At 47.5% G+C, this 27,859-nt stretch overlaps 1 protein-coding gene across 1 annotated transcript; it reads right to left on the bottom strand.

Moving 5' to 3' along the window:
* Positions 1-1,104: 1,104 nt before the first annotated feature.
* On the bottom strand, positions 1,105-27,628 carry C4H6orf132 (chromosome 4 C6orf132 homolog). The gene is made up of 5 exons (XM_065402542.1): positions 27,481-27,628; positions 16,688-16,803; positions 6,794-6,869; positions 2,246-5,393; positions 1,105-1,210 (listed from the first exon to the last, which is right to left on the bottom strand). The coding sequence occupies exons 1-5, from the start codon at positions 27,626-27,628 to the stop codon at positions 1,105-1,107; spliced, it is 3,594 nt and encodes a 1,197-aa protein (XP_065258614.1).
* Positions 27,629-27,859: the final 231 nt, after the last annotated feature.

The raw sequence follows: 27,859 nt of genomic DNA, 5'->3' as shown, positions 1-27,859 counted from the left end.
CTTAACTGTTTGGAATGGGGCATTTAAAGGGGCATTCTTCTGAGGGACAAGAGAACTGTAAAACTCTACACAGTTTGTAAGTCACAGTGATGTCCATTAGTATGGACAGAATTTAAGGATAATTATCACTTAGTGTCTTCCATCTCCAAAGCACTTTACAAACCTGAACCAGTTAATCTTCTCAGCACTCCTCTGAGGCACGTGGTCATTAGCATTAGCACCATTTATAAAAGAGCTAAATGAAGACAAGACATTAAGGCCCAAATTTTCAGCAGTGGCTTTTAAATGTGCACACCTCCATTTCTGGCTGCTCAGTGAGAGAGCACAAAGGTGATTTTTTCCCAGAGATGCTGAAGCACCTACAGCTCCCATGGACCTCAGGGGTCAAGACAGGCCCTCAAAAATCAAAAGCCACTTTTGAAAACATGCAGGTAATTGGCTTGCCCAAGGCTAATGAGGGAGTCTGTGGCAGAGCTAGGATTAGCTTCTAGGAGTTCCAGATCCTCCATCCTCTGCTCTGATCACGTCTCTCACTGTTCTGTTAAAACTCCCTATTTCTACATCCCGTTTTTAGCATATTTGGATTCAGACACCTTCCCCTTGTCATGCAGGTTCCCAGTGGAGTTTTTCCCCCCTTCCAAATAGATTGCATTTAAAGTAGGTTTAAAACTGAATTTAACAAAAGAAAATCACTAACGAGTAATTTTGTATCACATGCTTTTAAACAGCATGCAGGGCATGTTCTTTCTTTTACATTTTAAAAGCCCTAATAGGCTAGTGCATTTACCTAATGGTCCTGTGGGGGGGGAGAGAGAAGGCATTCCCCCAAGACAACAGTGTAGCAACTGGGCCTCTCCAGTAACGACTCTCCGTATCTGTTTTTTGAGAAGGGTTTTAGTCTCACCCTCGCCCCCAATAATTTGCAAGCAGTGCATTTACAGGATTCTCTGGGAGCCATGGCAGACCCTTATGCTCCTACAGAACCACTCCTGGATAGACTTCATCATTAATGACACGTCAAGGTCCATCCTGCGTCACACCACGTTGGAACAGGCTTGTGGGGTTTATGTAACTGGAGACAGCAAAGCAGCCTCCTGAACCAACTTATCGATGGCTACCTTGGTACGTGTAGGAAATCGGCTGCCGTGTCCCAGGCCTGACAGTGAAGGTGTTCACAGGAGAACTGTACTGTGGGTTGCCCTGGGTAGGCCTGAAGGAGGAAACAAAGGAGGAAGTCATCAAAAGCCATGGAAGCCATTTATAAAACAAAGCAGCAAGGCATCCAAGAGGGGTAGGGGCAAGCATAACTGTGTTCCTGTAGTTATATTTTATTCTGCACCCAGGGAGAGCAAGCTGTAGTTCTCTCCAGTGCTTGTTGCCATAGTATCCAACAGCCCAACTCTGAAGACAGGCATGCAGGGACGGATTGGCTAGGGCAGTTCCAGCCATAACTACTCTGCCATCTGCATGGCTTGTACCAGTGGGCACACTGTGCCTTTAAGTGTGCACCATTCTTTTATCTGACGGTGCAACAAGACGTACCTACAGCGCCCCAGGCAAAGGAATCCCTCTGCTCGTATTTTAAATCTGCTTCAAAACACGCTCTAATTAAAACCGATTCAGGAGCACGCTCCTTGGGAAGCATATGTCACATGGAGGGGACACACCTCTCCCTGCTTTGCCAGCAGAAGGGTCTCAGGATTCCGGGAAGAAGCTGGGATAAGGCTTGTTCATAGTGCTGTTTCTGGCTTGTATCTGTATTGCGGCGCCGCCCAGATGCCCCAATCATGATTGAGACCCTGTTACTAGTAGGCATAGTGCAAACGTGGAGCAAGACATGGTCCTGTTCCCTGCCCTGCCTGGCCTGCCCTTCAAACAGACTGCTTCAATTTGGGGATATTTTCCCCTTAAGCAAACCCTCCGCACCCTCCAGAACAAGTTATAATTAGAGATGGCTGAGGGGGCTGTGCGTGGAGCCAGACAGTGCCTGGGTCAGAGGGAAAACCAACTGAAAGTCAGGCCTAGGACTGAGGTGGAAGGAAGAATCAGGTCTTGGGTTTGAGTTAGAGAGAGCACCAAAGATGTTCTCAAAAGACGTCAGTTGCACCTGAGCCAGTACTGGGGGAGAAGCCTCTTCCTCTCTTGGATGTGACCCAGAATGAGAACCTCAGATATGGGTTCAGACCTGGGGATTCAAATCGGACACCCCTCCAGCCCCCCTGTCCTCGCAATAAGTGGAACGTACCTGCTGGTTGCTGCTGCACTGGCGGCAGAGTAGTCCCCATTCTGCCCTTTATACTTGGCATTGTTCATGGTGTTGCTACAAGACATGGTTTTCCCAGGGGGCTCCAGTGACATCCGCCTGCCCTGCGTGCTGCTGGGGGCACTCCTGTGGGTGGAGCTGACCCGGCGCATCCCCTCTGCAGCCTGGGAGCCATACCCCACCATGTTGTGGCCATAGGTCACGGGTGTGCTAACGTTCCTGGAGGATGTGGATGTTCTCGTGTAGGACCTATCGGGTTCAGACACGTACAGGCGCTTCTTGATCAGCGGGCGGCTGTCTGCACTATAGACAGGAGGGCCAGTGGAGTAACTGCCACCTGGGTAATGTTGACTGAAGCCGCTATTCCTCGTACCGCTGTCTGGGGCCATTTTGGAGGGCAGGACGTAACTGTTGCCATAGCCGTAGCTTGGACGTCGGATATTCTGCTGCCTTTCCCAGGGTTGGCTGTAATCTGGGAAACTGCGGTCTCTGCGGCTCTCTGCCACGTTTGAAGAAGCTTCCTCGACCCTGTTGGCGTCATTGCTGAACTCTGGTGGTGGTGGGATGATCTCGAAGTCAAGCTTCTCTCCATTTTCTTCCTCCTCCTTGGGCAAGGAGCTACGAGGTGAAGAGACAGCGTACAGGGGAAGGTCAGGTTTGGGGGACAGGTCTTGTGGTCTCAAGTGTCTGGACTCCAAGAGGCCTTGAACTAAACTGGAGGCACCAAACCTGTCTGGCTTGGAAAGGCGCTGGGACTCCCCAGCGCTAGTTTTCTGCATGCTCTGGCTTTGCTCAGAAGTGCTGGAGAATGACAGTGGTTTGTAGGCTCTCTGTCCTGGTTCCGAGAAGCCCAGTGCCTTGCCTTCAGGTGTGACCATCCTGTCATGCTGCTTTCCCTCCAAAAGGGCAGGTGACTCCTTCGGCGGGGACTTTGGTACCACTACAAAGGAGTAGGGCTTGGACTCACTGTAGTAGAAGTTGGTCGAGCCAGATTCTGACTGGCTGCTGCTGCCACTGCTGAGTTTCTCGGATAGCTTAACGGGAGGCTTTTTGGACAAATAACTGTTCTGGCGGGAGGCAGATTGCCTGCCTCTTTGGGCCCGCTGTTTTGCAGCCAGGAGGAGAGCCATTGGAGAGCCTTTCTCCACCTTTTCTCCTGTGACTGGGTGGATCAGGGCATCGTCATCCTCCTGGTCTGCATTCATGGAGGAAGAGGATGGCTGTGAAGGCACCCGTGGCTTCTCAGCAGAGCACAGGATTGTGCCTCTTTCTGCATCATGTTTGTTTGTACTGACTGGCCCCTCCTCCACAGTTTGGGAGGGGGTCAGAGAGGATAGACTGTCTGTGGAGCTGGTCTTGGCCCGATGGGTCTTGTATTGGACGAGAGAAAAGTCTGTGTATGGCCCAGAGGTTTGTGTGGGAGAGGTAGCCTCTATAGAGGAGGGTGAAGAGGAGGCTAGAACAAAGAGTTGGTCCTTTGGTTTCCGAGGTGGGTCTGGAGACTTCCGAACATTGTCAGACGGCGGGTATCCCGGAACAGGGTTTAAGTTCTCCAAAGTCTTATTACTGGTGAGGGCACTGGGAGTCTTACGATCCTCCTGTGTCTTCTCAACTTCCACTGAAGCTGCTGTGGGTGGGAGCTGATTGGCAACAGGTTTTGGCAGCCTGGAGTCACCAGAATTTGTCTGGCTGCTACCAGAATTCAGGGTAACTCTGTTTGTGCCTGGACTGTGTCTGTGATTTGTAAGTCCTATTGGTGGTTTACCTTCCTTTGTTGGGGAGAGTAGTGCTTCCAGCTCGTTCCTGAATTTCATAACACTGTTTGCTTGCGTGTTGGTGGGTTTATTGACTGGAGCAGAGAAAACCGAGGAGGAGTTCTCTTTTGCAGTGAGTGAATTAGTAGGTATCTTCTCTTTCCTCTCACTTTCCCCCCCTGCTGGTAACTGTGGATCCTTCAAAGTAGGTTTAGCTTGTTTTGACCTAACAGAGCTAAACCTATCATTGCTAGCATGGTCAGTAATACTGTTGGTAGGTCTGGCAGTTATGGGTTTATCCAGCTGTCTCTCCTCCCTTTTCGAAGAAGAGGACAGCAGAACTGACAGTTCTTGCTTCAGCCTATTTAGATTACTGGGTTCCTTCCAGTCATCATCAGATGATGTGTAGTCTGGGGAGGGCACGTCCAGTTCCTCCTCTGCAGTAGGAAGCTCAGATTTTGGACCTAAGTCCTTTTCAGCTTTCTCCAGCGGGACCTTTGCTGCCTCGGACAATGAGGATCGATCGCTATTAAAATTAGTCCCTTTGCCAGAGTCTGACCCTGGTCTTGGGCTCGCGGGTTCTGTGATTTGTCTGACGGGCTTTGTTACTATCTGCCTATCCAAGGTAGATTTCTGCTCAGCTTCTCCAACTAAGTGCACCTTTGCTGCAGGTCTTATGGTAAAGCTCGGCGGAAGGGGAGGGCGGGTGTGAGGCTGTCTGGAAATAGGCCCATCTCCCTCACCGGAATCTTTTTCTTCCATGGAAATGGATGAACTTCTCACTGGGGCAGCGGGAGGTACTTTTAATGATCTGGGGAAAGTTAGGTGAGGTTCTGGGGTGGACTTGGTCAGCGACTCTTCCTTCTGGTGAGAGGTCGGTGGAGTGGTGACAGTGAGAGAGGAGGCGCTGGCATTTTCCCTGGCATCCGTCTGCCTCATGTTCAGAACCGTTTCTGATTTCCACTTGGAGACGCCGTTTGAGATGGGAGTATGAAGTGTGGGAGGCGCTGGAGGGGGCAGAGGCGGCGCCGGGGGCACCACAAAAGCGAGTGGAGGTGCTGGAGGAATGAAATCCGGAGGGGACAGCGGTCTGGAAGAAGATACGGTTGAAGACGAAAGCAGGGGCGGAGCCACGGATGGCGGAGATGCTGCCGTTGGAGGTAGTGGTGGTGGCAGCGGCGGTGGAGGTGCCGTGCACGGTGGAGGCAGTGGTATTTCCATTGGTGGGGGTGCCATGGAGGGTGGAGGTGGGGGTGGGGCCATTGGAGGTGGTGGAGGAATATCATTGTCCAGATAGTCCCTCTCGAAAGCCTTTGGCCGCAGGTCTCCAACTGAATTGTACAGTCTGTAGTTTCCATTGATTTGGGGCCTAAGACCTATGGGAAAGAACATTGGTATTAAACACATTGCACATTGGCAAGGTCCATACAGAGAACATCTCCAGCAAAACTGTCCTTCTAAGAAGAGCCAAGTGTCACCCAACCAGCTGGAAGCATTTCATTTAAAACAACCTGATTAAAAATGATTTTAGCAGCAACACAGCTGTTGCAACTCACTCCTTAATAGCGCGCTTGCGTTCAATACATCTTTAGGAGATGCCCAGAATAAGGGCCTGATTTTGCAACTAAAATCCCAGGGGCAGACCCTAATGAAGCAGGTATAGCTTGTACCAGGCTCTCTATGGAGTAGATGAAATATACTAATCTCTAGGTCTTTAATCTTGAGGGTGCACAGCACCCTCAACTCCTGTTGACTTCACTGGCAGTTGAAGGCACCTAGCACCTCCTTAGGTGGCCTGGATAATACCTGTAAACCTTTCAGCCCAGGTGGAATGAGTCATCTGAAGAGCCTAGTTCATAATTATTCTAACATAAGAGTTATATCTCACCACTAAGAAAAAAATGGATTGAGCCTTTTCTTAAAAACAAGTTGAGGTTAATAGACAAGAGAAGGTCTCTTGGCTTCTTTCTGCACTGGGAGATCCTGCAATGTATTTTGTGCTCATTTGGTCATGAAAATTAGGAAGGAATTAATAAAAAAAAAAAGAAAAGACATTGTAGACTTCTATCAGATACTTCCATAACTTATGGAATTTTGATTGGGGTTCACGAGTTTTAAGTTAGCGATTGCTACTAACTTATTTTGTATTGTACTCTCCCTCGGTGTGTCTCTGTCTTTTCCGATGCACTGATTTGCATATAAAATATATGAAACCAGATAAACTGGGTCCACAAAGGAAACAACTAGAATGAGATTGTTTCAGGACTCCCAAGACATTATGTAATACTTGGCAGAAAAGCATATTCAGTCTCCTGACTTCTTATTATCACAGTCACTATCTAGAGTCAAGACAAAATTTAGTTACCTCCTATGCTTCCTACAGAATAAGGGAACAAATTAAGCAACCAAATTTCCATGTCAACAATGGAATAACTTTATATATGTTTAAAAAACTCTTGATAGTTGCCATGGTTGCATCACAGAAAAAACTAACCCAACATGCTTTGCAGGTGTTGGCTTCATCTGATGACAGCCTCTCGTAACTGTGTTTCAGTCCTTTTCCCTAAGGACACTTGGAATCCTCCTCAAGTCAGCCAGCAACTGAAAGCTTACTCAGTTTGTGTGGAAACACAGGAGGCCAGATCCTGATGCCTTGGTATATTGTCTTCAGCCAAACTAGTTGCATGATTAAGGAACGGTGACGGCAACATAAGCAGATCTGTGCATTAAAGCCATTTTAAGGGCTTTGAATACCTCAGCAGAGAGGACACCTTACCTAGAGATGCTTTTTCTTCAAAGCCCTCCGGCACAAAAGGGGTTGGCACAGCCACTCCATGTGTCTCCTGGGTGTTCTGAAAGGTTTAATAAGTGGATGGTAAGAAAACTCACAACTGTATATACACAACACCTAGAACAAAGGGGTCCTGATTCATGACTGGGGCTCCAAGGCGCTACAACAATACAAAATAAATAATAAATAATAAAAAACACCTCAAATACCATGTGTATAAAGTGCTGGGCATGAGTTTTACCCATGTTAGGTCATCTGAATCTCAGCTTTCATTTATATATGTTCCTAGGCCTCCTGGTTGTGAAGAAAAGCTTGAAAACATGACTTGACTGTAACCCGTGCAGACATGTCTGCCTGCACGTGCAGACAACCTCCCACCGGGAGCTACCAGCTATTGCCAGAGAGCTACCACCATTGGTGCACCCACTGCTGGCATGGTGGCCTTGGGAAGCACCCCTGTTGGGAGTGGACTTGGCACTCCAGATTGCCTTATTCCATCTCTACTGGACAGGGCAGGGCAGGGGTGAAGATAGTCTCCACCAAGCATTGGCAGTTGCTCACCAAAGTTGACGCGCAGAGGACACTAACTCACTAAAGAAATGGCATGAATTCTGTGGAGGGGGCTGCGGCATTCAGCACAGCCTAACAAGTTAAGTGCCACTGACACTGCCCTCCACCCCGCAACCCTCATGGGTTTGCATTCCTCTCCCTAGTTAGCACTGAGGACCCACTGTGAAACCCAGCTGAAATTGCTGAGTCAACTCTTTTTGCATCCGCACTGCAAATTTGGAAGCATTTTGATGCACAAGCAAAACAGGCACTGGCCCATGTGCCCAAATCTTAGTGACCCTGCTGAGCTTCAGGCTTGTGGAGCTGTCTGAAGCCAGGGCCATTTCAGGTCATTTGGGTGCAAAAATTTTGTTCAGCTCCAGTTCATGCCATTTTTCCGAGAAGCGGCCTCATTCGTGGCACTTTCAACTAGGCTGAAAGGCTGAACAAGGGCCTCCTGTGCCTCCCAAACACAAACAGCCCAACCTGCCCCTCCAGTGACTCACTGTGACGATCATTCAGCAAAAGCGTTTAAAGGTTTTGCTGCTCGCTAAACATACACTAATGCGTGAAAATTACAGACTAAACCCTGTCAGGACTGGAACTCTAATTCCTGGACCAACGCTTTACTCAGCAGTTTTGAGCCTCGGCTGCACCTTTTCGAGACTTCATTATAGACATTCCAGGCTCAATTCCTTCTTCGCCTGGCACCGTGTGCAGTCACCTACACCTTGTGCAAAGTGCTACCAAATCAGAACAGTGGTGTTAGACACCCACTTTGCTGTGACGGCACAAAGTGCTGGACAAGGCTGAATTGGGCCATTCTGTACAGAGAAATTTATACCAGTCAGATGGTTCCTGTAACAGGAGTGCTCTTTATCGATAGAAAACATACATTGTTAACAGATAAAGAGCCAGCAGCTAGAGCTCAAGAACAGATAGCACAGTTCCTGGGTTTTGTAGGACCCATAAAATGTGGTGTTGTGCACTGCCAACGGCTTCTTCTAGGCAGCTCTTTACAGTCCTTTGTGCAAAGAGAATTTTGCCCTAAGAGCAGTTTCCACCATTGCACAGCGTGGCTGCGTTTCTTATACAAACCCCTGGATAATGCTGTAGCCAGTGCCCTTTGCCTTTCGTTTGGCAATATTGTTACTTTTGCAAGAGATTGCAGTAGGGTTCCAAGGTCCCACTGGCCAAAGTTTCAGTTTAACACATAATCTACTCCACCATCATAAACACGTTGAGAGTCTAGATTAACTGGCTGTAAAGGCACTGGGTGTAAAAAGAAAGCAGTGTGGGATAATTTAGGAACACAGGAATTTCCAGAGCAGTGGCACATCTAGCCCAGTCTGTTGTCTCGGACAGCGGCCAGCACCAGCTGCTTCAGAGGAAGGGGCAAGAACCCCGTGGTAGGCAGTTATGGAATAACCTGCCCACGGGGAATGCTTCCTCCTGACCCCCAATAGTTAGAGGTTGGCTTGTGCCCTGCAGCATGAGGGTTTGCATTTCTCATTGCAGCCATCAGGGGATTTTTCTGCAACAACAACAGCCTCTTGGGCTGAGATGGGGCTGGGGGTGGGGGCACGGTGGCAAAGCAGCGACCCCTCCCAGTAGCGTCCAGCTGTTGCTCCTGGCTGCCTTGCTGGCTGCCTTGCTGGCACCACCAGTTGGGAGGCTGGGGGGAAATCAGCGCCTTGCACCACGCAGCCTCCTGGGGGCTTTGCAGACACATCGGGCCCAGTGTGTGTGTGCTTAGCAGGCTTCAGGTTTCAGCCCCTGGGCTTTGGCTCTGGGCTTTCAGCCCAGTGCGGTGGGGTTTGGGCTTGGAAAAATTGTCAGAGTGGCCACCAGCAAGGGTTAGTGGCCACACCCTGAGCCACCAAAAAAATTGTTCTAAGAACCACATACCCTATTAGAGTCAAAAAGAAACATTGCAATTGTTTGGGTTGTGTTTTCCGCACCACCTGATAATTATACAGCGAATACATGTTACTAAAAATATCTTCCTTCCTGGATTGTACACAGATCCAGAACATTGCTGGCTGTAGGTTGAAACGTGACCATTGTCCTGCAATTTCACACACACCTTCAGACACTTGAATGCTTAGGATTCTCAACCCCACCCACTCTGAGTGTTGCTAATATGTATCAAGGATGGGGTTTTTGCAAAAGCTGCCTTGGCCTGGATTCATGAATGCCAGGCTGGCTATTTACATTAATGCTGCCAGGAAAGGGGACTATAATATTGCCCAACTCACTAGAGTGCTATTAAGCTGTCTCACTCAGGGGTTGAATTTTATGTCCCAGAGAGATCACACTCAGCAGCAGCAGGTAGGATGGGAAGGAACGGCTGACTTGTTAAAACACTCCCTTTTAGACTGTGTTGGGAGCAGCGTGGCTGGGCTCCAGAAGAAGCAGTGATCAGAAGTGGCAGAGGAACCCGAGAGGATCTCCCAGAGAGAAGAACATAAATGAATATGGCAAATAGCTTCCCCACCCCCACGCTCACCCAGAGTTTCCTGTCAATTCTTGACAAAATGGAAAATGCAGATGTTCCCTCACTGTGTGCTTTACGGAGTCCCAGTCACAGCCTTCAGTGCCTGCCCTAAACTGATCATGACACAGTCAGGAGACCATCCTCCTCAGCCCCAAAATGTATGTCAATATTCAATTGACCGGGCACATTAACAGTGGGGAACAGGTTGGCTACTTTTAAGGCATCAGGTATCAATAGGGTTACCATCCGTCCGGGTTTCCCCGGACATGTCCGGCTTTTTCAGCCTTAAATGGCCATGGGGGGGATTTCTAATGAAGTAGAAATGTCCGCAAAAATAACAGGAGTACTTGTGGCACCTTAGAGACTAACAAATTTATTAGAGCATAAGCTTTCGTGGGCTACAGCCCACTTCTTCGGATGCATATAGAGTGAACCATATAAATGTCCGGGATTTCCCCTCCTGCGGAGTTCAGCGCGGCTGATTGGACGCCTGGCCTGATTGAAAGCCGCTCGCAGCCACTAGGGCCTCTAGCAGCCAGAGTCCCTCCCCCTCCCCCCGCTCCCTCCTCCCCCACAGAGCAGCGGGGCTGTGTTTAATTCCACGTGGAGCTCGCAGTTCTCCCTCTGCCGGGTGAGCGGGGGGAGCAGGGCAGGCGGGGGGGGTGTGTGTGTGGGGAGCAGGGGGCACAGAGGCTGCAGGGGCGGTGCAGAGGCTGCAGGGCGAGTGGGGAGCAGGGGGCACAGAGGCTGCAGGGGCGGGGGGGGTGCAGAGGCTGCAGGGTGAGGAGGAGCAGGGCAGGCAAGGGCATAGAGGCTGCGGGGCGAGTGGGGAGCAGGGAAGCACTTAGCAACCCCCAACCAAGATCAGAGCGGGAGGGAGGAGAGGGAATGCGGGGTGCTCAGAGGAGGGGGCAGAGTTGGGGCAGGGACTTTGGGGAAGGGGTTGGAATGGGGGCGGAGAAGGGGGCGGGGCTGGGGCCCCGTGGAGTGTCCTCTTTTTTAAATGTTTGAATATGGTAACCCTAGGTATCAACCTCTGTCAGAGGCCGACTGCCAGGCTAGATGGACTTCTGGCTGTTCCCATGCAGGACATTCTGTGGTTCCTGGAGATACCCAAGATAATGGGAGGGAACATTTTGGGCAAGAAACCTTAGCTTTTGTTGAAGGGCTAAGGAGAACAGAGGGGATAAGGAAGCATTTCAGGATTTCTCCCCCTTTGCCCTTGCCCAGCGGCACCTCTCCAGCTGAAGCTGTCAGGCCATGACTTCAATAGGATTTCCTTGAGATCTGCAACTTTGCCAGCAAAAGCCAAACAAAGAGATGTCTAAAGGCATTTCATACAAGGTCACATGGCCTTCTCTGGTACAGCCATGAAAGCATAAGGGAGGCGACAAATAGAAAACCAGCAATTATTGAATCTCAGGAGTGCAATACACATAGTAGCTTGTTAACAAGGAAATAGAGTGATTTCTAAGCATTCATTTGCCCCTGCATTCTGAGAAGTGCATATGTCACACACTGGATTACAGGGACACACCCTTACAGAAATGAACAAGAGGAAGGCCTATATTTTCAAGTGTCCAATAACTGTGGGTGTCCAATTTTTTGAGCTGTCAAAATGAGATGTTTAAGGGTCCTGTCTGAGCACCTGCTGCTCCCAGGGAATTCTTTTGGAGTTGTGGTTGCTCCGCACATCTCAAAATTAGCCCCCACAATGTCACATGTTTGTCTTCCAAAAATGGAGGAAGCCCAAGTCAGTGGCCTCTCTTGACAATGCTGGCCATAGCAACTGCATGTATTTGCTAGGCATGTGACTAGCTTTACTCAGCCTCCCTCTGACTCATGGTGAGGTGCTTCTACTCTCCTGAGTGGTTCGCTTAGAACCAGCATTTCAGGTTTGAGGAGGTTTTCTGTGCGCTGAGCGCCCTGCTTGGGATGAGCATTCACTGGCATGCAAAGGCGCTCCTTCATGAATGTGGGACAGAATTAGGCCGTCCCTCTCCAAGGAAGCTTCTCTCACCCTTCAAATGCTGATGAGAGAGCCCTGCCTGACTGTACTTTGCCCGGTTCCACGATCTCCTATCACAAGGACCTACACATCCTTCATTTGGAATGACTTTGGTGCGTCTCATTGTGGTTCCCAGAGGCAAGAGTCTGTAGCAAAAGATGACCCGACCACTAGCCCCCGTTTGTGGCAATCTCAGAGAGGCCGAGGGCTGACTGAGCTCCCTCCTAATCCCTCTTGGTGGCTCCTCCAAGTCAGGGGTGAGGCAGACCAGGAAAGCTTTTCCTGCCCCTTCCGCTGCTGCCCCTGCTTGGTGGTTTTAGCTAGTGTGCTTTGATCTCTAGGGCTGTCAAGGCAGCACCTTGCACTGGCAATGAGAATGGAGGAAGTTGTGCAAGGTGCAGGCTGTTGATCACTGAAGAAAGAGCCACTGCTTCCAAGAGTACATGAGTTGCAAGTACCCTCTCATTAAAGTGCCTACTGGAAAACATTGCCCCTGGTAGCAAGGCCACTGCTGAATGCTATAAGGGTTCATGTGGGAAGGAAGTTAGTCTTGCAAGGGAAAAATTGCAAGAGAGGAATGTTGAAGAGCTCTGGGCACAATTCCAAAGCAGGGTGTACACAAACCCTAAGCCACTTTCAATATTGACTCACGATCGCATCTACGTCAGCCTAGCAAAGCCCTGGCAATGCAGAATGTCAGTTGCTGTGTGAAAAGAAGGGGTTGTAGATTAGTAAATTGCTTATGTGATGTGTGTTACAGCAAGGCCTCAGGAGCAGGAGAGTGGGTCTCCGCTCCATTCATTTCACATCACAGCTAGAGCTGGGTGAAAAAAGGCAAGGTTATTATGCAAAGAAAAAAACATGTTTAAATTACATTTTTCATTTAATTCAAATTTTTTCTATTAAAAATTTCAAAACAATTTACTTCTACCTTAGTGGGAAAACCCCCTACTCTCCCCCCGGCGCCCCAATTGGAAAAAAAAAATTGAAGAGTGTGAGACATTTCCCCTGCAATGTCAAAAAATGAAGTTTTTCTGCAAAAATTTCAGTCACTAAACCCCCATTTTTTGGAGGAGAACTTCATTTGCCAGTGTTAAGAATCCCCATTCCCCTTCTCCCCTCCCCTCCCCCCCCCACACCCGGCAGGGGTCATGTGACACCGTGTAAGCATGCGTTCCACCAGGCCTCCCTGCTATAGAAACACTTGGGCCAGAAGTACCTCTACACTGTTCTGCTGTGTATGTGTGGGATGCAGGGAAGTGCAGCCGACATTCAGTAGGCAGGAAAGCTCTCATTTCTCTCTGATGCCAGACAGACCGAGTGACAGGGTAGCAAAGCAGGGAGGCAGAGACGCTACTTGAGGAGCTTACAGGGCAGGTTCTCACTGCCTGCAAAGGCACAGCTGGGCTGCCCTTCTTTTTAGCCTTCTCAGTGACTCATTCCTTTGGTTTCTCCATTTATAGTTAACCGTTTATTTTTAAAAAGGGAATTCTGAGATTGCAGAGAAGCTAGGAAGCATCAGGGGGGAGGGCAGCAATACCATGACACTTGTTGGAGGATGAGGGACTATGTAAGCTTGGAGTCTGACAGCTCCCCTCCTGTAGCCAAATAGCACACCATGGGGAGGTGAGAAAGTTGCATTGTTGAGGCTGAGTAAGGGGATGGCGCTGCATGTTTATTCCAAAGGACATTTGTGCTGCAGAGACCTATTCATTCCCCCTTCCCTGCTTCTCTTCCCCTAGTAGCCCATTTCAAGCAGAGGCAGAAGGCCGGCTGTACCACAAGCATGGATCTCCCCTGGAAAATTGACCGCACGGGGTTCCCATGCTTGTTCCTTCTCTTTGATTCCATACAAGATACAAGTTCTAAAACGTTTTTCAACTAAAAGCCAGCCCTGAAAACTCAGTCTGAGCTCTCCCAATCAAGCAGGGTTCTCTCTCTCGGTTGCGATAAGCTTTAAGAAACGTTCTGCAGGTAAGTCATGCCTTCAGTGACACCTGTGCAGCTCCATTGCTTCCTTATTATTCCTTCAACAATACCTGTGTAATCCCACAGCCTCCTAATTGTTCCTTTAATGACACCTCTGCAACTCTATTGTCTCCTAATACCCATAACAACACCTGTAAAACTCCATTAATATTTATGCAACCCAGTCGCTGCAGTGCACAGGTGTAATAACTGACTGAAATTTTGTAAATGTAGCTATGCTGATGAGGCACAAGAAGCAACAGAATCTGGCTCATTCTCTCTTAGCGATGTCAGCTCTTCAGGGCTAAGAATGCAGGATTTGCATGACCAGACCAGTATCTGCTAAGGACAGTATCCCATGTCTGGTATATTACATGCAGTTCAGCTACCCTGTCTCCGTAATACACCTAGGCAGTTGTGCCCTATTCCACACTCCTTATGGGACTCGACCCTTGGGAAGGATCATCATGTGGGGAAAAATATACCCAATTCTCATAGCAAATGGGGAGATTTTACTGAATTTGCAAGGAGTACTCTCTCCTTCTGATTCTGGAGATAGACTCTTCTGGAGATTTTTAGGGGATCCCCATATCTAGCCCTGCTAACTGTACCTCCTAATTTCAATGTTAGCCTCCAGTTGCTATTTAAGTGCTGATAATCCTGTCAGAGAGAGTCCCTGTCCCAAGGAGTTTCTATAGAAGGACCTGTCTAGAGGTCACGTAAAGGTATGGGAGAACTGTCTGACAGTGCAAACAAGCGAAACTGATGCACTGAGAGCAAAAGCCCAAGAGATCCCAGGGAAAAGCTCTCAGCCTCACCCATCATGGAAGAGCTCCAAGTCACAGGCATAGAGGAGCAGCTACCCTTTGTTTTTGGTGCACTCCCTGACTTTGATGTTAAGCAGCTGTGGCAGAGCTGAGCATGTATGTGGCTTGGTACACAGGGAATGAAACAAATAAAGAAGCTATTTCCATGGGGTTAATTCAACCTGACGTAGACATACCAGTCTTTCCTCCCTCTCAACTCTGTTAGTTACATGCTCACCTTAAGAGCGAGGATGGCCAAAATTATGACGACCATCTTAATGCAACCTGCGTTATACAGGGGAGGAGGGAAGGAGCTGATGAAGAACCCCCAAGTGGCATTTGCTGAATTTGGGCCGATTCTAATACATGACTCAATTTTTTAATCAGGACAGGAGTTTTGTCTGCATCCTGTCTTGGGCATAGTCTGAGGCTCTGGAATGAACTCAGGACCATCACAAACCTTCTCCAAGTGCCACATGTATTCCTTTGACCTGCCTTCTCTAATATAAACACATAACAATGGGTATATTTATTTAACAACAACAAAATTCACCACACGTCTACCAAAACATGACACTCCACTGCACACACTCCTCCTCTTGGAGAAAAGATGAGAGAAACAACAACAACATGTGACGGATGTGTAGTCACGTTGCTTAATGCACTACTGGAAGGCACTCAGATAAAAACCTATCTAGAATAGAACAGAACAGTGATAATTCTTTATTCAAGGGTTATGTCCCGCTCACAGCAGCCTAGAGGATCGTTCAAAATAGCCTGCAAAAAGGGTCTGATTCTCTAGGTTTTTAAAGTAATTTCTACAATAGTTTAATCCCTCTGAATTCTGTAGGGTTCTCCTATCACACACTGGGAGGAGGATTTGCTTTTGGAGCTGGCAGGCACTGAGCCACACACTGACCCATAAATATCATTGGGTGTAAAGTCCTGCTATACCACATCAGGACACCAACTGCTCCATTGTTCTATTCAGCTCAAGGGGGTTTTGCTCATTTATAGCATCCCCGCTTAGAGCTTCGCCGATTTCCCTTTCCCCACTTCTGCTTCATGACCTCACTTTACTAATGAGGATCTCATAACTGAGCTAACGAGAGGGCATTACCAGTAGCAGTGAAATCAGAATACTGTACTCACAACGACAAAGAGTCCTGTGGCACCTTATAGACTAACAGAGGTATTGGAGCATAAGCTTTCGTGGGTGAATACCCACTTCGTCAGATGCATGCACAAAGTGGGTATTCACCCACGAAAGCTTATGCTCCAATATGTCTGTTAGTCTATAAGGTGCCACAGGACTCTGTCGCTTTTTACAGATCCAGACTAACACGGCTACCCCTCTAATACTTGTACTCACAACCTGATTCTGATTTGTTACCAACACATTCAGCCTTGTTTTTGCATCAGAAATGCTAATGCAGTTTACCAAGTTCATGACCAGTGTAACTTACCTCACCTCACAGCTTCCTACCTGGCTATTTTGCCTATGTCCCTCATAAACTATGGGCTCAGATCAGATTTCAGTCCCTGCCTGTACCTATCATCATTAAAAAGTGGTTTTGCTTCCGATCTGATTTTCTTTCTGCATATAGATGATAAGAGATATACCGGGCACCACACCAATCTAGCTGGTTCTAAACACCATTTGCTAGAGTGGCAGAGCAAGCTCCTTTGACCTTGTACCACCGGTGCAGTTAGACCCCTGCATTTCAGGGCCGCCCAGAGTGGGGGGCAAGTGGGGCAATAGGCCCCGGGCCCCACAGGGGCCCTGCGAGCCCTGGCCGAGAATCCCTTCCCTGGCTACTCACCCAGCAGTGGTCCGGGTCTTCGGCGGAGGGTCCTTCAGTGCTGCCGAAGACGCGGAGCAAGTAAAGGACCCGCCGCCGCCACAGACTCGGAGCGCCGCCCGGTGAGTACAAGCGCCGCAGCGGGTGGCGCCTTTTTTTATGTCCGCTCCCCCGCTTTGCCCCAGGCCCCCTGAATCCTCTGGGCGGCCCTGATTCAGGAACGTAATCAGGCATGTGGAAAATACTCACGAGGGGCATGAAGGTCAGTAACGGTCGGACTCTTGGCCGAGGCTTAAGCGTTGCTGTTCCAGAATCAGTCACTGTAGTAACGCGATTATCCTCATAATACAATTCAACAACATCACCTAAAAATAAGGAGAATAGAACCTGTGAGACAGGAATAAAGCTAACTGCTGTTAAAACCAAACACCGTCATATAAGAAGGCCTGGTCTACGCTAGGAGATTAGGTCAAATTTAGACGCGTTAGGTCGATTTTATAATGAATGCGTCTACACAACCAACCCTGTTCTGCCAACCTAAAGGGCTCTTAAAATCAACTTCTGTACTCCTCCCCGATGAGGGGAGTAGAGCTAAAATCGACCTTCCTGGGTTGAATTTGGGGTATTGTAGATGCAGCGCTGTGCAATTTGATGGTATTGGCCTCCGGGAGCTATCCCAGAGTGCTCCAATGTGACTGCTCTGGTCAGCACTTTCAACTCCAATGCACTAGCCAGGTACACAGGAAAAGCACTGGGAACTGTTGAATTTCATTTCCTGTTTGGTCAGCGTGGCGAGCTCAGCTGAACAGGTGACCATGCAGTCCCAGAATCGCAAACGAGTTCCAGCATGGAGCGAATGGGAGACACTCGATCTGATTTCTGTATGGGGAGAAGAATCTGCGCAGGAAGAACTCCGATCCAGCTGAAGAAATGCTGATATATATGCCAAAATCGCACAGGGCATGGTGGACAGAGGCTATACCAGGGACACACAGCAGTGCCGCATGAAAATAGGAGCTCAGGCAAGCCTACCAAAAGACAAAGGAGGCAAACAGTGGCTCTGGGTCAGAACCCCAGACATGCCGCTTCTATGATCAGCTGCATGTCATTCTCGGGGGGGGACACCCTATCAGTACCCCAACACTCTCTGTGGACACCTGGAAATTGGCAACCTCACGCAACATGGATGAGGATTTTGTGGATGAGGAAGAGGAGGAGGAGGAGAATACGCAGCAGACAAGCGGAGAATCTGTACTCCCGGGCAGCCAGGACCTTTTCCTCACCCTGGACCCAATACCCTCCCAGGGCATATTGTTCTCAGACCCTGAAGGTGGAGAAGGCACCTCTGGTGAGTGCACATTTGTAACGACACTACAAGGGTTAAAAGCAATTGTGTTTAGTGTTTGATTTGCCCTGAACAAATGGGATGCATTCGCGGCCAGTACAGCTACTGGAAAAGTCTGTTAACGTGTCCGGGGATGGACCGGGAATCCTCCAGGGACATCTCCATGAAGCTCTCCTGGAGGTACTCTGAAAGCCTTTACAGAAGGTTTCTGGGGAGGGCTGCCTTATTTCGTCCTCCATGGTAGGACACTTTACCACGCCAAGCCAGTAGCAAGAGGTCTGGAATCATTGCAGCACAAAGCATGGCAGTGAATGGTCCTGGGTTTTGGTCGCATTCATGCAACATTCGGTCTTTATGTTTCTGTGTCAGCCGCAGGAGAGTGATGTTATTCATGGTCACCTGGTTGAAATAGGGGAAGTTTTGTAAGGGAACAGTAATCCCGTCTGTTTGGTGATCCCCGACACATTAGACCCCGGGCATGCTGGGCTGTTTGCGCTTGGCTAAAAGGGATCACTCCGTAGAATAGCCACACAGGCGGGGGGAGGAGGAAGGAGTATGTTGCACACCCACCCCAAAACCCCAGGCCCTCCTTTTAAATGGCAAACCCAACCAGCATTGGTTGCTATGGGAAAGGAGGGCGCTGCAGTTTGAAACCATTCCCACATATTATGAACGCAGAAGAAGCCAACCCCACGTACCCTTTGGCTTACCATGGCTGCCTGGAAACCGAATTCTGTTGCCCAGCCATGCGTGATTCATAGATTCATAGATTCTAGGGCTGGAAGGGACCTCAAGAGGTCATCGAGTCCAGTCCCCTGCCCTCATGGCAGGACCAAATACTGTCTAGACCATCCCTGATAGACATGTATCTAACCTACTCTTAAATATCTCCAGAGATGGAGATTCCACAACCTCCCTAGGCAGTTTATTCCAGGGTTTAACCACCCTGACAGTTAGGAACTTTTTCCTAATGTCCAACCTAAACCTCCCTTGCTGCAGTTTAAGCCCATTGCTTCTTGTTCTATCCTTAGAGGCTAAGATGAACAAGTTTTCTCCCTCCTCCTTATGACACCCTTTTAGATACCTGAAAACTGCTATCATGTCCCCTCTCAGTCTTCTCTTTTCCAAGCTAGACAAACCCAGTTCTTTCAGCCTTCCTTCATAGGTCATGTTCTCTAGACCTTTAATCATTCTTGTTGCTCTTTTCTGGACCATCTCCAATTTCTCCACATCTTTCCTGAAATGCGGTGCCCAGAACTCGACACAATATTCCAGTTGAGGCCTAACCAGCGTAGAGTAGAGCGGAAGAATGACTTCTCGTGTCTTGCTCACAACACAACTGTTAATGCATCCCAGAATCACGTTTGCATTTTTTGCAACAGCATCACACTGTTGACTCATATTTAGCTTGTGGTCCACTATAACCCCTTGATCCCTTTCTGCCATACTCCTTCCTAGACAGTCTCTTCCCATTCTGTATGTGTGAAACTGATTGTTCCTTCCTAAGTGGAGCACTTTGCATTTGTCTTTGTTAAACTTCATCCTGTTTACCTCAGACCATTTCTCCAATTTGTCCAGATCATTTTGAATTATGACCCTATCCTCCAAAGCAGTTGCAATCCCTCCCAGTTTGGTATCATATGCAAACTTAATAAGCATACTTTCTATGCCAATATCTAAGTCGTTGATGAAGATATTGAACAGAGCCGGTCCCAAAACAGACCCCTGCGGAACCCCACTTGTTATACCTTTCCACCAGGATTGGGAACCATTAATAACTACTCTCTGAGTACGGTTATCCAGCCAGTTATGCACCCACCTTATAGTAGTCCCATCTAAGTTGTATTTGCCTGTATTTGCCTAGTTGGTGATGTGTCACCATACTGGCAGGCGCTCAATATAAAAGGCAAAATGCGATCTTGTACCTAAAACACATGTGCTGTCTGCTGTGAATTTCTTGATTCACTGTGAAAGAGTCTCCCTTTTGTTCTCAGAAATGTATCTATGCTATGGCGTCTGCAGGGATAACCCAGGAAAAAAGGCGCGAAATGATTGTTTGCCGTTGCTTTCAAGGAGGGAGGGAGGTGAGACTGACAACATGTACCCAAAACTACCCGCGACAATGTTTTTGCCCCATCAGGCATTGGGAGCTTAAACCAGAATTCCAATGGGCAGCAGGGACTGTGGGATAGCTACCCACAGTGCACCACTCCGTGAGTTGATGCTAGCCACGGTATTGAGGACGCACTCCGCCGACCTAATGCACTTAGTGGAGACATGCACGATCGACTTCTATAAAATCGACCTAATTTCGTAGTGTAGACATGCCCAAAGTGGTGTGGTGAATCCTAGGTCATCTCCCTCCCATTACTAGGAGAACTCCATCTGTTTGGATAAGAAAACTCAAAGTCTGATGCTTAGCCGGATCTCTTGGGTTGAAGATGCCATGAGAACAGGCTTATATACGCTTTCAGGTGTTTGGGGAATCCTCAAGAGAAGGAGGGTCCTTGGTTCTGATACTTGCTCACTCCGGTCCATCGGAACCTCTCTATAGGTACTTTAGGACATGATGCACGTCAGCTTCTGTCTGACTGTTCCTTAATAGCAGGGGTTTCAGTCTGTTGGTCAGCCGGTGAATGTAGAACTAGTTCCCCACTTGCTTAGGGGCTATGTTTACTGTGTGGATCAGCTTTCTGGTACCATGGGGAAAGGTGCCTAAAGAATCACCATCATTAGAGCTAAATGGAAAATGTCAGCAAATTAAATGGGGAGGAAGAGCCAGAACGAAATCGTTTGCAAAACGTTGTTTGCGCTTTTCGAACCAGCTCCAGTTGCAATTAATTTACAGTGGCCAGGGCCCTGATCCTGCGAACACACGAGTAGCTGTTTGTATGGACTAGGCCCATTGAACTCAGTGGAGCTTCCCAGGTGTTCAGCAGTAAGACACCATCTCCAATGTCCGGTATGTGCTCAGTGCTCTATGTCACAGGGTGTTATATCCGCAGATTAAATGAGCTCTTGTTATAGGAAATAAAAGAAAAAGTCTTAATAAAAACAGGCAAGGAGAGAGCATCTGAGCCTAAAGAACACAGATTTATTAGAGCATGTGGGTCTGCGTTAGTGGGTTATTTTTACTGCTGTTCAGTATTAATAAAGGTCTGTCTCAGGTGGACCAGACTTATAAAGCTGGCATCTGATTCACCCTTTGGGAAGGAGGGAGAAGATTCAGAAAGGACTGGAAGAAAACAGATGATTGTGCAGTGAGACTGTCTCTGACAGTCCCTCAGGCCCCCTCCTTATGTAAAGTAGTTTGGCTGGTTTCATAGCTGGATCAGTGGCTGGCAGTAGCACACAGACTGCAGGGCTTGGCTGATAGACAGTGTCTGTCTTCTCTCTTGCTGGTTAGCAACCAGATGGATTTGGGGGTGACCGAGATCAATTGATGGCCTCTCTTTCTACCTCTGCCACAGAATCCCTGCTGAATCCTGACCTACTACCCTTGGTGCCTGTCCCCATCTGGACAGTTGCATATTCCTACAGGCAGGGCAGTGGCCTCCAACATGTGGGCTTTGCTGCTGGTATTATAGGCTGCTGTAGCTCTACAACAGATCCCCATCGTTTAGTTGTGCAGCAGAGAGGGACAATGGGCCCTTAGTGTTGCTCAGTAGTAGTATCCCAGCTCCCTGGGCTTGGCAGCCTGCACCAGCAGCTCCTCTTCTCAAGCTGCTTACAGCAAACACCGAACAAAGCAGCAAAGGACAAGCAATCTGCAGCGTCTCTCTCCCACCGAGCTTTAATAGTAGAGCCTGCAGAAGGAAGGGGCACATGCAGTGGCTTTGCAAGCAGCCACGAAGCTTTCCTTCCGGCACTTTCCTTTACTGCCCAGGCTGGGAGGGGGCTTTGGAAATGTTCAGAGGTAATAATGCCTTTGGTTGGGTCAACAGTGGGGATTGAACCTGGACCTTCTAACCTGGCTGAACCATAAGGTTGGTGTCAGCAATAGCTGACTCAAACTCTTTACATGGTCCAGCTACAAAAGGGTGACGAAGGGTATGTCTACACTGAAAAAAACAAAAACCACCCACTAAACCCATGGAAGTGAGTCTCAGAGCCCGTGCCTGCAGACTAGGGCTCACAGGGATCATGCTACGGTGTTAAAAATTGCAGTGTAGATGTTCACACTCCAGCTGGAGGTTAGGTTCCAACACCCATCCCCCGTCGCCGGGCTTCCAAGCCCGAGCTGGAACATCGACACTCAAGTTTTTAGTGCTATAGCATGAGCTCTGTGAGCCTGAGTCAGCTGAGACATATTCGGAGACTTCTTGCTGCTACCGCAGTTTTTTTAAGTCTAGACGTACCTGAAGACATGAGTCCGCCATAGGTTAGACAGACACAAATGTCATTGATTAGGTAGGGTGAGGAGTGAAGTTAAACCTCCGCCCAAAAGTGTCTAATCAATGCAAGTAGCACTAGATTGAACTTACTGAGACTCTTGTTGGGCATTCAGAGATGTAGAGCCAAATTCTGCTTCCACTTACTCCCAGTTTACCCTAGGGCTGTCTCCAGGGGATTTATGGCTGTAGCAAAGCAGTACTTGGCAGTCAAACTATCAATCCACCTCCATGCATCTCTCTTCTTCTAAATGAATCACTTTGCACTAGGGGGATAAAGTGGGAACATGCCCAAGCCATATTTCAGTTGTTTACTGTAGGGGGCTTAGTCAAATAATGAAAACAAGTAGAACACATGCCCAGACATAAATAGCTATTCAACAAAATGCTTCTTTAGTCCCTGCGAAATCCTTGTTCCTCTTGTCATCAAATTCAGAACTCAGCTGTTCCAGTGCTTCCTTCCACTACATATTATAGCAACACAAAGGAGGATCAATAACACTAACAAAAGACACGTTGAGTCTTCAAAGTACCTTACAAATAATGAAGCCTAAAGACACCCTCTGAATTAAATATCATTATCCCCATTTTACATATGTGCATGGCAGATAGTTGACATGACTTGGCCCTGACCTCTGAAGGTGATGGAATAGAACTGATGAATTCCCAGTCCTCTGCTTTTACCATTGGACTACACCTCTCGTCCGATTGTTCTTTCTGACAGTAAATAGAGCCCATAGTTTACTTTAATGATGTTCTCTGTGGCTGATTAATAGCATGAATTAAAAGGCAGAGGCACCAAAGGTGTAAACCCCACCTTTGCCAGAAGGATAGCTACTGAATAACTTGCTACCAAAAGAATTAAAGCAAAGCAGGAGAGTTTCAAAAAAAAAAAGGGGGGGGGGGAAGGCATGTAAAATAGAGATAAAAATGGAATAAATTCCCACATGAAAGAGTCCACACCCATTGAAATCAATGGGAATTTGGTACTGGTTTCCATGGGAGGGAGTTCATTAAAGTATAATGTAAATAGCATTTTTAATTTGGGAGCATGATGCTCACACCTCAGTGCAGAGGAATCCAAGGTTCAAATCTGAGGCATGGGAGGACCATTTGATGGTTTCCTTTAATTTCTGTGGATTATATGGCTAGAAAACTAGGATTGTGTGATCCATGCAAACAAGTGAAAGGGATAAGTTGCATTTTTTGCTTGAAAACCTCATTATGGTTTTCATTCAAGTAAGAATCTCTTTTTATAAAGGGGACACCTATTTATTTGTCTTGCCAACCAGTTTATGTCTGAGATTGTTCAGATTGCTGGTTGCCATTGTAGCCCTGCCAACAGGTGGGAATGACACCCATTCTCTGCATCTCTGTCATGTCTTCCCAGCCTAGTTTTCCTCCTGAATGACTAAATCAATCGACGTGAAGCAACAGATAATCTCATGCTCAAAGGTCCCTGACGCTAACAGTCGGAGACATGCCCCAGATGGTTAGCTGGAGGAAATGTGATCCAGCAAAACAGATTGTTTGTGTTCTCAGGTCTCTGTTGTGGAGTGTGATTTGCATGCAATTGGGATCATTAATGCAATCCTCAGAAGTATATATAAGCAGAAGGGAGAAAGCAAAACATACCTATCTTTCGAGAGGAACAGAAGCAAGGAGAGTGTCAGTTTTGCAAGAACCTATCTACTAGTTCTGGGTTTACAAACGAGAAACACATGAAAAAAAATGTTAATTTTCATCAAAAATTTAGATGACATTTGTCAATTTTATTTAGTAAATGGAGGGGGGGGGGGAGGGGAGGAGGGGAAATAATTTCCTGACCAACCCTGTTATTAATGCATCTCTGCTGAGCTTGGATTTTGGATCCATACACATACACTTCTCCTCTCTTTCTGAGAATGTCTCATGGCAACCAGGTGGCCAAGGACGAAAAGGAGACTGAACACCTGGGAGAGCTAGCAAGAACACCACATCAGTCTTCGTTTCAACACCTGCATGGGCGAGCCTGAGTGCAGTGAGTCAGCCACAAACGCCATCCCGATTAATAAGACAAAAAACTCAGTCAGCTTGGCTGATTGCATTTCCCTAACCGCGTCCATCACAGGCACAAGGTTAGCAGGGATGGCTTGAGAGCAGTCTGATGGACTCCAGCAGCATGCGCTTTTCAGGCTGACGCTCAAGAGTTGGATGAAGTCCTCCTGGGTTGAGGAAAAAGTTGTTCCCAGAGAACAGCCTTCAAGAGTGGCAGTGTCACCACCCACCACACCATATCACCCAGCGACAGTACACAGGCTAGAGCGCACTGTGCTAAATGGCTGTTTATTTCCATTGTTATTCCAAGCTGCAACAAGGACCATTGGAGGGAACGCACGCACATCTGAGGTCCTTAAAGAGCAGAACTTCCCATACAGGCCAGTGTTCAGGCCCAAGAGCGTGACATTGGAGCCTTTTACTGAGTTTTATAAAAGTTTCTAGTTGTGACTCTCACTCAAATCTAATGCAGCTTCACAGAGCTTTTGATTCAAACAGTTCAATTACCGTATACACTCGTTCATTAGCCCATTCGTTTATGAGCCGACCCCCCCCAAAATGGATAGGTAAAAATAGCAAAAACTGTATGATCCTTTCATAAGCCGACCCTATATTTCAGGGGTTGGAAAACTTTGGCTCCCGGCTCGTCAGAGTAAGCCGCTGGTGTGTCAGGATGTTTTGTTTACTTGGAGCGTCTGCAGGCATGGAGCCCCTCAGCTCCCTGTGGCCGCGGTTTGCCATTCCCAGCCAATGGGAACTGCGGGAAGTGGCACACCTTACCCTGGCGGGCTGTGTGCCAAAGGTTGCCGATCCCTGTATTAGATATTCAATTCAATGATTCCATAGAGTTTAAAATCATCAAATTTTGGTGTAGACCCGTTTATAAGCCGACCCCTGCTCTTTGATGCATCACTTTTTTACCAAAAATATTCGCTTATGAACGAGTATATATGATAATTTAGTAGAGAGACTGAATGGTCAAGGGGCTCCAAAATCACGTGATCTTTAAATTGAGCCAGACACCAACTGCAGCCAATAAGAGGCTGGATTACAGACCACAAAACTTTGCCCCAAGGTTATTAAGAATTTGCAGGCTTTGAAGCATCTTTAAGAAAGGAGCCTGAATGCTTTTGATGAAAAAGGAGGGGAGGGGAAATGCTTGTACTTGTATTTTCCTTGACAGATAAATAGGATTTGCCTGTTAAAAGACCACCAGCAATAAAAGTTGTAGTTAAATGTATGGAGATATACCTATCTCATAGAACTGGAAGGGACCCTGAAAGGTCATTGAGTCCAGCCCCCTGCCTTCACTAGCAGGACCAAGTACTGATTTTGCCCCAGATCCCTAAGTGGCCCCCTCAAGGATTGAACTCACAAGCCTGGCTTTAGCAGGCCAATGCTCAAACCACTGAGCTATCCCTCCTGTCATAGTTGAGCAGCATTCTCCCCTGACCTTCCTCTCCAAATAAATGCATGAGCTATATTTTAAGACTCCATGGGAAACAGTTAGCCCTTGGATTGTACTTTGGGCACCTTCAGATATATAGTGTTTTCTGGAGACATTTGCAAATGTGACACTGCCTTGTTTTAAGAGTATCCTGCGTTTTAACTAACGCTCTCCTAAAAAGACTGTACTGTACCAGAGAATCAGTTACGTGACTTGACAGAGGCTACTCACAATTCGTAACGTATTGTAATTTCAGTGGTTGCATCACCTATGGTAGCTGTGGCTGTAAAGCTAGTGTAGCCCTATCTGAGGGAGGGCATGGCATTAGGCACTAAATTCAGGAATCTCTGAGTCAGTCACACGCAAAACCTACTCCCTTTTCTTGTTGCTTAACCTGTGTTTACTTTGCAATATATCTGATGCAAAACTAGGGTGGGGATTAGCATAAGCAGTGAAGCACCTTGTAGCATATGAAACTATGCAGTAAACGTTCAAAGAAAGAGGCAAGATACAGGGCAGGGCTTTGATCGGGCAGCACATACTGTTGTCAGAAATCAAAATTCAACTAAATCTGCACCTAGACTGCTTAGCAGTGAGGCAATAGCAGGCCTGGGATAAATGCACTGATAAGTCTGACCATGCTGGCTTGAAAAACTCTATTTAGTATCTAAACATCCTAAATAAAGTATTACAATGCAAGAGCTACTAAAGGCCTGATTCTGCAACCCTTCTTTGTTTGAATAGGCTTCCAGAACTCATGGCTCTCAGCCTCTGCGCCAATGTCCCTTGTGCCTCCGAGGAACCCCATTGACTTGGAAGGAGACAGTTGCAGGGCTGAGGCCTGATTTTGTAATTAACCAAATGGACTGCCACTTTAAAACAAACACCCACCACAGGAAAAATACTTGAGTTCCTCTTTGGATTTATAGCAATGATTAGAAGGGAACCATTTTTGAATAAAGTCTCATGACACTTTTAATAGTGCCTATTGTCCTCATCTGAATTTCCCCAGCCTAAGGTCTGGCTGTAATCCCTCTGTGTATCTTTAGCTGTGTAGCTGACACACTGATAAAAGTTAAATAAACAATACTTCCACCCCTGAATTTACAAACATTTATTGGAATCTAAAAATCCAATCCAATAAACATTCTGTTATCTGTAATTTGGTTCAGCTCTAATAATATGTATCTGGCACTATCCCACCTAAGCCTCCAGGGTGTTAAATCTACAACGAGATACAAATAAAATCCACAGAATAAACAGACCTGACACCCCACAGTTCCTCAAAAACAAATTACCTACAAAACACATGTCCAAAAGCTCATTTAAAACCCAGAAAAGAAATGCAGGTCAAATGTGTTAGCAAAGACTAGAACAAAGCAAGTCACAAACCACATTCTTCAGAGATCTGAGAATCCCTTATCAACTCACATATTAAGCCAGATTTCCCAGTTTTTGTTAGCTATTAAACTTGTTTAGAAGCCTTTTTATTTTCCTTGACTTTACAGAGTTTATCACTTGCTGCTCGTTCAGAGGATCACAGGTTCAAACATGTTTCCTTTTAATCTGCTCAGTTCTAACAAATACCTCCCATAGTTTCCCAAACTGCATGAATGATTAATGGGGCTCTGTCTAGCAGAATTCATACTGTCCACACCAGAGCTCCCCAACAAGGCTATTGCTGCTCCCCCCATATCTAAACTAACCGGTCACTGCTTGGATTCAAAGCAGGAGGCTAATCAGGCCAGGTAGCACTTTGAAAGGGTGATTCAACTTCTTTACTGCCTTTCTCCTGAAAGCCCAAATAAAGAAAGATACTAACCGGGACCACCTCTGCCCTCAGAAGTGACCTCTTGCGTGAAGATCCAGGGTGGATTTGTGGCATAGAGGGAAGTGTTGTTGGTGTTGTTGGCATGTTTCTTCCCAAAGAGTTTGCTAAACGTCCCCTGCACAGACTGATTCTTCTTCATCTTTGCTCAAATCCCCTGCCGTGCTCTGCTCAGGTCTCCAATGTTTCCTTTAGCAAGACATATTTCCAGTGTGCCCTGTCACCACCCAGCTGAAGCTAAAACAGGTGTTGGTCTGCAGAGCTACCTTTTCGGCTGCTTTAAGGGTAAACACCTGAGCAGGTAGAAGGCTGGCTGCTCTTACCTGGCCACACCCAGCAGCAGCTCCAGGCTTGGTCACATTCCTTCCTTCCT

Source organism: Emys orbicularis, chromosome 4 (assembly GCF_028017835.1).
Source record: "Emys orbicularis isolate rEmyOrb1 chromosome 4, rEmyOrb1.hap1, whole genome shotgun sequence".
NCBI lineage: Eukaryota > Metazoa > Chordata > Testudines > Emydidae > Emys > Emys orbicularis.
This window is presented reverse-complemented; position numbering and strand designations above follow the sequence as displayed.